Source organism: Stegastes partitus, unplaced genomic scaffold, assembly GCF_000690725.1.
Source record: "Stegastes partitus isolate 25-593 unplaced genomic scaffold, Stegastes_partitus-1.0.2 Scaffold415, whole genome shotgun sequence".
Taxonomy (NCBI): Eukaryota; Metazoa; Chordata; class Actinopteri; family Pomacentridae; genus Stegastes; species Stegastes partitus.
In genome coordinates this window covers 1-8,326 of record NW_007578146.1, presented here as the reverse complement: position 1 = coordinate 8,326, position 8,326 = coordinate 1, and the positions used below count along the sequence as shown (strand labels likewise).

The 8,326-nt window shown below is 43.3% G+C and overlaps 1 protein-coding gene across 2 annotated transcripts; it reads left to right on the top strand.

The window, feature by feature from the left end:
• On the top strand, nucleotides 1–7,063 carry eif4g1a (eukaryotic translation initiation factor 4 gamma, 1a). 2 transcript variants are annotated; one of them, XM_008285747.1, is made up of 6 exons: nucleotides 1–418; nucleotides 2,199–2,325; nucleotides 2,410–2,493; nucleotides 2,727–2,759; nucleotides 4,432–4,611; nucleotides 5,339–7,063. In XM_008285747.1, the coding sequence occupies exons 2-6, from the start codon at nucleotides 2,251–2,253 to the stop codon at nucleotides 5,558–5,560; spliced, it is 594 nt and encodes a 197-aa protein (XP_008283969.1). In that variant the 5' UTR covers nucleotides 1–418; nucleotides 2,199–2,250; the 3' UTR covers nucleotides 5,561–7,063. The 2 variants fall into 2 exon arrangements, with proteins under 2 accessions (XP_008283969.1, XP_008283971.1); XM_008285749.1 differs by lacking the exon at nucleotides 2,727–2,759.
• The last annotated feature ends 1,263 nt before the right edge of the window (nucleotides 7,064–8,326 follow it).

Here is an 8,326-nt window from a genome sequence, read left to right as displayed (position 1 = left end):
CGCACCGGCTCCATCCAGCAGAAACACCGCACTATGGCCTCGCTCTGAGCCTCCTCATACGACACTTGTGTACATACCTAACCGGCAATCCGTCACCATCGACGCCTTGATCATGGACCTCCGGTCCAGAGGCTTTTTTCGGGGCCATCGGAATTGTCAATAGTACTCCCGAAGTACTATATTATTTGATTTTGAGCACTGTCACTTTTGCACGCCCTGGGATTTAAACCGAAGTGACAGTTGTAGCACTCACCCCATCTGCCGGTTAGCTAGCTAGCTCGCTAAGTCAACAGCCAAGAAGGGCATCACTTTTCTGTTGGAGTAAAGGACAAGGAAACTACAACACCACTACTTTCAGTAACAGAGGACTGATCTGAGGCTGATTCCTATCTTGCAACACAGTCACTATTGATTCCTGGTAAGAATTAAACCAACATACGGTGGTAATGCTAGCCGGAGCTACACCCGAGCTTCATTTTGTCAAAGGCACACAGGCTAGCTGCTGTTAGCTGGCTGAGCAGGCCCTGCCGGCTGTCTGTCCGCTCACCAGGAGAGCGAGTTGGCTAATCTCGCTCAGAATACGAAAAGTGAAAAAATAACTTAATCAGAATGTTTAATTGTGTGGCTATTTGAACTTGCGATATTGTTTCGAGCTGTTTTGCAAAAGCTAGCCTGATGTTTGCTGAAATGACAGCCAGGGTTACTCGCTCTTGAGGCTAATCTTCAGTTGGTCACCGTTATCACAGCAGGCTCGGTGAGGCACCGATAGTTAGCCACAATGCTAACTGCTTCATGGTTTAAAAGCGGTATTAACTGTGTTCTGAGACAGCGTCTTGATAGTAAGAATTTGACAGTAACTTGGATTCATTTGCCTTGTTGCCACAATATTAGCCGAAGATAACACCGAATGCTAGAGTGATGGTTTCATTTGATCGGGGAGCTCGCTGGGCCTCTGTAATTAAATACACCTCGGAGGACAGGGCTGGGCTAAACCGCTAGCTAACATTGACCAACAATAGCTTAACTGTAACTTAACCTAATCGGTCTCGATGTTGCAACGTTATTGCCGGGACCGGTTTGTTTGCTTTGTCTGAGTTCTTGGTGTTAACATATAGTCCATGAACACAGTAAAACTATCATGCAGAGCTCTGTGTACGTTAAGGTTAAATGTGGACTCAGCCACGTAGCGTAACTAAGTAAAATGTCTGTGATAGTAGGACACGTAACGCTAGCCGGCTGTTGGCTAACGATTTAACCCATTTCGGCTGGGAATGCTGCCATGTTAGCGGGCCAGTAAAAGGTATTTCATGCCGTATCTTAGCTAAGACACGATGCTAATCTTTTCCTAGAGTACCTGCCATATTTAATCACGCCTCATAAGCCTGTTAGCCATCACTAGTGGCGGAACCATATGGTAGCATTGTGCATTGATGCCCTGTCTGAAGGAAGCATGGCAGCAGCTAGCAGCTAACCATAGTTCCTGTGTCAGCAGGTGGATGGTGTATGACACGTCTGCTTGTAGTATTTTTTTTATTTTTTTAAATTCTACTGTCCTATCTGTTTCAGCACCCATACAACACTTACTCTTATGAGCAGTCACTGTTGGAATGGGTACTGAGTTGACGTTATTTGATTTGGTTATTTGCACATGTAGCTAGCACAACGAGGGCGCACTGAAGCCACTGTTAACACAGTAAATGAACTTTGACCTGAGGTATCCATTTTCTTAAATTTACTCAAAACCAGACAAAGCTAAGTAATCTGATGATATACATTAAAGACATATGCTTGAAATAAATCTCCAAACCATGCTAAATAACACCCTGTTAATATTTGTCTCCTATTTGTGAGTTAAAGTTCCCTATTTTTTGAAGTGACCAGAAACCATCACAACCCTTATTTTCTGATACATTGCAAAGTTTGGAGTGGATCTTAAAATCCACAAGTCCATTACAAACTGATTGTGAGAAGGAATCTTGAATAAGACTGTGGGAGGGGGTGTTGTTATCAGAGGCGAAACCACAGACCACACCCTCCCTGCTTGGCAAGACGTTGTCACGCTGAAGGTTCACATTTGCATACAGTATTGGTCGATGTTGGGCAGTTACTGTCGTATTAAATGACAATCGGCTACTCCATTCGCTGTTGGTGTGAAGTCGGTTTTAATTTTGCCATTTCTTTCTTCTCTCTCTCCTCAGTAAGGCTGGCAACACACAGCCACCCTAATGCAGAACCATAAAAGAACGTGAAATGAACAAACCACCACAGCCTATAACGGGACCTCCTTCTGTCCCAAACCCTGCCCCTTCCCCTGGATTGACACAGGTGAGTCGCACTGTCCAGGTAGAATCTTACAGTTGTTTTTGGTAGAATACATGTTGGTAACATTTGTTTTCCTCCGTTCTTTAGGCTGCATACGGCCCTGGACAGCCCTCTTCTATTGTTTTTGCCACCCAAGCTCCACAAATGAACTCTGCACCACAGCCAAGACAGGTATTTGTTCACAGCATGCTTTTTTTTATCCTCCTGTTCAGGTTTTTGCATTCAGTGTCTTAGAATGTAACGTGGATGAGAACCCTCTCTTTCCTGCTCTTTCACATAGATTTCTGACATGGCTTCTTCTGCTATAAGGCTTTGGCTAATTGTGCGTGTGTTGTAGCCTATTTGCCATCTTTCTCCTTGAATGTCAACCTTGTCTTCTTTCCTCTCTTCTGCTGTTCTCCCAGTTTGCTGCAGGGCCCCGTACTTTACACCAACAGGTACTAACACCCCTCACTTTTCCTTACATCCCCTCTGTCTCCGTAGCGTTAGTGCATGTTTTCAGATCCACAAGTTTTGAATTAGATGAGAACGCTGTAGTATTTTTATTTTTAGTGTTTCCTGAGGCCCAGTAATTCCACATCTCATGCTAGAAATGCATATTTCTCTGTAGCAAGTTGCATAATTCTTTAGTAAATTATGAGTCACAATTTTTTAAAAGTAGAATTTTACCTATAATGTATTCATTTGCTCTTTTACTCATTTTGCATTTACTCTACAGTTTTTCTCCCAATACTTCTCTGCATTTTTAAGACATTGTCCCCAAACCAGCCTGATACGATTTACTTTCAAATCAAAATGAGAATTGGCTTTTTTTTCCTTTCCAACCTTTAATGATGGTAACATGCATTACCTTTAGACTGCTAGACTGTGAGATCTGTTTAGTCATATCTTGGTCTCAATCTGTGTTAATTTCACTTGCATCAAAGAGTGCGACGAATACCTGGTGAATCATAAAACGACAAAGTCAAAGATGGAGCTGAAAGCAGTAGTGTATTAGTGTGTGTCATCCATCTGCGCTGCGCTTTCTGAAAATTCTACTCCAACGAGGACTTCTTCTTTCACCGGTGTTACGCAAACCTTTTTTTTGTTTTGCCTCCATCATTTTGGTTGGTGTGTTAGTCGACAAGTACGTTCATGATAAATCACACCAGCTGGTATATTATGCATCATTTCATGCTGCATTCTTATTGGTTCGTTTGCAGTTGTTAGAATTTGGTCCTAAAATTCTGACAACCTTCTGAATTTGGGTGCAGGCTGTCTTCGGCCCCCAAAGCTTCAGCTTGTGCATATGTAACAGAGCAATCTATTGCCACTGTTTTGGATTGATGACCGCAGATTTAATCACATTTCTCACACATGATCGTACGTCTTTAGCAGCGCAAAGAGCCCTTTAAATGGGGGTCAACTAAAGACTTCGGTATTAACGTGAATTGATCTTTGGTACCTGCAGCATTTTAACGTCAGTTTCTGCATGTGCCTGCAGCCCTTACAATGATTCTGTAATCGCTAAGAAGTGGGACCTGTAGGACGGGAGGGGATCCTGCTTGTGCAGACCTGTGTAGAATTGCATGTGCATCTATGGTTGTTTGAGCTTACTGTTCATGGCTGCAAGATACACTGCTGCCTCTCATACTCTTTCTTCTTAAACTTTGTGATCTCAACCTTCCTCATTGTCTCTAGTCCTCATTTTCACCTTAATCTCACTCCCTCTCTTGCTCTCTGCTCATGTGTTGCGCGGCTGAAGGGTGGATACAGAGCATTACAGGTAACGGCTTTTCTCTTCGTCCCCTCCCCTCCCCCCCTCTTAAACTTGGGCTAACCTCAGTGTGGCAGGAAGACGTGACTTTTAATACAGTTTAAACTCCATGTTACTCAGTAAACTGAACTTGATGTGCAGGTTAGCGGTTGCTATGAGTATAATGATTCCAGCTGAGTTTAGGAGAGTGTGCGACTGGACACACGGACACAAGCAAAAGTGCTGCAACATTTTACCAACACATGCGTTAGGCCTAGTTAAAGACACTGAACGCACACACACACAGCGACAAGTTGGCTTCGGCTGTGTAACATTCTTCTCTCCCTCTGTTTCCTCCTCATCTTGTTCTCCAGAGTTACTATCAGAACCGACCCGCCATGGCCACCAGTGCTCCAAGGGTGCAGACGAGTAGCGGCCCTCGATCTGTTGGACCTGCTCACGTCTACCCACCCAGCTCCCAGATGATGATGATTTCCCAGCAGCAGCTGCCTTTTCCTGGCTCCCCTCAGGGCTACTTCATCCCCCCTGGACAGGTTGGTTCACATCAGTTATGGTGCATACATATTCTTGCTCTTCCCAGCCACTTGCCTTATTATTTTAATATATTTGTTTTGAGGAGTAAGGCAGTTTGCGTTAACGCCGAATGTTTTCTTTAGTATAGGGCATGTGCCAGCTCATGTAGAGCGAGCTCATCAGTTTGCATTATGGGTTGTTTGTAGCCGTAATGTTGGGAGACGTGCAAGATTCTCTGTCACGCTGTCGTGTCTTTTAGAGTTAGTCAGCGTTAAACTTGTTTAAGAGGCCAGCTTTAACCTCCAGAGTTGTCTGATGGTTTCTTTTATGTGCATTGTTGCCACTGAGGAATTTAATTCTTGCCAAGCAGGAATGAATCAAAAGCGTCTGCTCTTGAAGCGGGCCAGGGTCGAATCATCGCTCAAGCAGCGACGCATTACTGGTGTCATAGAATATCATGAAGGGAAAATACACTCGCAGCCAGAGAAAATCATTCTGACTGCTTCTTAGAGCCTGACAAGAGAGTGAGCGAAGGAGTAACTGTAGATTTAACTGCATTTGAAAACCTGTTTGGACATGCTACACAAATGTTCCACAACCTTTGTGTGGAAAAGGGGGGGGAGTGATCTTACATCAGGGTGTGTGTGTGTGTGTGTGTGTGTGTGGGGTTTGTTACTCTGGATATAGCAAAGATTGGCCTGAAACTCTCACATCTTAAATGTTTTGTTGTTTATTGTGTTTCTGCAGTACCGGCCCCCGTACATGCCTCCAACCCAGCAGTATCCTGTGACCGGTGGAACAGCAGGCTTCTACCCAGGAACTAGCCCGGCTGAATATTCTGGTTATGGTAAGGGTTTTTACCCAAGACCAGCAGCAACCAAGCACAACCACAGACCACTAACAGAATGTCTATCAGGGAAAAAAAAAGGGGGGGGGAATCTCAAACACGAGGCTCCTAAACTTATCTGAGATTTTAAGTCGGAGCTGGAGTTGAATCTGTAGACCTGTTTATTGCTGGGTGGGTGCGTCGTGGTTTTGCTTGGCTGTTTGGGGGGTTTTTAGTGCCTTTCGGAGTCAAACCTCTGCTGTTTGTGGTGGACTGCCAGCTGCATGTGGTCTGGCTTGATTCTGCTTTGGCCTGTGTTCTTTCTATCTGCAGTCTCACCTGACACTGCCTTACAGGTTCCATGAAATGACTTTGAGACCATCATTTTCTTCTTTTTGCCGTGCGTCCACATACAACGGGAGGGTCAGGTGGGATTCAGTGTTATCAGGAGACTCACTTAAATATTAATGAGTTTTTAGAAAAAAAATCAGGAAGGGAACAAGTCTTGAAAAACATTTTGAGCCACCACTGCCCTTTATAGAACCATTTTTAGAAAATGCCACCCAAACACACCTCTGGCCTGTGTTACTGCTACAAAAGCTCCTTTTACTTCAAGACAAATGGTGTTGCATAGATTCTTTTTCATTTATGAGGGGTCTTGGGGGGTTAAATGAAAACTTGATATCATATTGGCTTATACACACACACCCTTGAGCGTGAGATTGTCCAGCAAACAAAACCTAAAACTTTCCAGGAAGTAATTTATAATCTGATACCTATTGGCACATGAAAAAAAACAAAAAAGCTGCCGGCAGGAACACGAGGTAAGGGGACGGTAAAGGCATCGCTCATTTCATGGGACCTTCTTAACACCCTGCTTCCTCTTGGATCCTCTCATTAACTCATTCTGCATCTGTCTCTTCCTGCCCTCTCTCCTTCTTTCCTCCCTCTCCCGTCCCTCACTCCCTTCCTCTCCTTTGCTGCGTTGGTTCAGAGCCCTCTCTTGCTGCGAGGGAGAGGCGGGGTGGTGGAGGGAGAGGGGGCGGGCGAGAGAACGGCCGTCTCTCTCTCCACGGTGCTCCTCTCACCTCCCAGCGCTACCCCGGTGAGTAGTGTGTGTGCTTGTGTGGTGGTCAGCAGGCTTCAGTGGCAACAATCTCTGTGGCACTTCTCGTCTCGAATCGTTTCTGAAATGTTACTTTGGTTATTTCGGTAACACAAGCGTTTGACTTGACATGCAGACCGGCACACACTCACAGTAATAGGTGGCCATTGTGCTTCCAAAACATCTAAAGCAAACTCAGATAAACTTTTATTCCTTGGATATTTTTAATACAATTTTTTTGTGTGTGTGTGTGTTTGCAGGATTTATTTTTTAGTGAAAAAAAAAAATCATATAATTGCACATATGAGCCATTGTGGGACGCTAAAGCAAGGACAGATCCAAGCAACTGGAAATTTATAAACACAATTTAACTGGTAATCAATACTGATCTTGTAACTAGAAACTAATGCTCGATCTTGAAATAAATTGATTCTAATTCAACACAGTGACAGCAATCTTACTTTTCCAACAAACAATGTTGGAAAATGCACTATATCACTAACATGGCAATAAAATAAAATAAAATAGTCCAAACCAAATCCACAGAATGAATGACTGACTAAAAAACGTGGCCGCTGTACTTCTCCTTCCTAAAACAAGGGGCACGACATCTGTACACATGTAGTTGTTTTGTTGATCTGCCTCTTATGGGGGGAAAAACAAGGTAAATGGTAGTAAAATAAATGGTTAGTAAAGGTTTGAACAGTCCTTTTCTCTGCAGATCACCAAACCCAAACTCATTTGGCTCCACATGGTTCCACCTTTAGCAATTTCGTGTTTTAGATTTGCAGCAAGTTATAAATTTAAAGAGATCAATACATTGAAAGTGGATGTATAATCATAATCTATGAGGTAATGTTGACTGGGTTTATTTAAACTTAAGCAGGCTACATCCGTCCAGCTTTTAGTCTGGATGTAAAGGTAATTAAGGCTAATTCATAATGTCACAGTAAGATGCACAGGTGGACATGATTTCTGGAGAATTTTTACTTTTTTGGGGGGGGGCAACTTCAACAGAAAGCAAATCAAATCGCCTCCGAAGCCTGGCAGCAGCTACTTCCTTTACAGCTCTCTCAGTGATAGATTGTGAAGACGTCAATCATAGCGAATTTGTTCTGCACAGAAAAAAAAGCCTTTTGTGTAAAGCAAAATTTGTCTTTGTGAAGTATGCACGGCCAGTGTGTTTGCAGTCTGGACAGTCCACATACAGTTTTGGGCTGCAGGTGCGTACGGGACCCTCACAAACGTGGGCAGGTGATGAAATTCAAGTGGGCCCTTGTGTGGATGCAGGGACAAGGAGAACAGGTGGAGTCGATAAATCATTACAAAATCAGTCAATGAAACAGAAAAAAAAAGTGACGATACACACATACAGACAGAATAAATATGAAAAACAAAAAGCAAGTCCAACTAAATACAAGATGATGTTCAAGCATTTTATTATTTATTTATAAAAAGGCACTTCATTTGAAATCCACAGGAAAACCCCTCTTCACAAAATATTTTTTTATTGGATTTCTAGATCTTAGTAGAAAGATTGGCCATGTCCTTGAGTACATGTCGGATCTTCTCCAGACCTGAACACATGAATAGATCCCTAACCCTAACTCCAAATATAGCATCTCAAGGATCGAGTGTACACATCGGTGTCTTAGAGATCCATGTGAATATCGTGTCCCAGATTTATTTCTACTAAAGGGCAGACGCAAAACTGCTGATATAAAGAAGTGCGTTCAGTGTTGGACCCAGGAGCGGTTGAGCCAAGTGTTTTAATCTGTATTAAATGACGTCTGGTGTTACAGGA

What these genes read in the sequence shown, in the direction of transcription:
- eif4g1a (XM_008285747.1), top strand. Translation starts at nt 2,251, where the DNA reads ATGAACAAACCACCACAGCCTATAACGGGACCTCCTTCTGTCCCAAAC. An exon ending in CTGCACCACAGCCAAGACAG is followed by an intron (nt 2,494 to 2,726) that starts GTATTTGTTCAC and finishes CTGTTCTCCCAG; the next exon opens with TTTGCTGCAGGGCCCCGTAC. An exon ending in ACTTCATCCCCCCTGGACAG is followed by an intron (nt 4,612 to 5,338) that starts GTTGGTTCACAT and finishes GTGTTTCTGCAG; the next exon opens with TACCGGCCCCCGTACATGCC.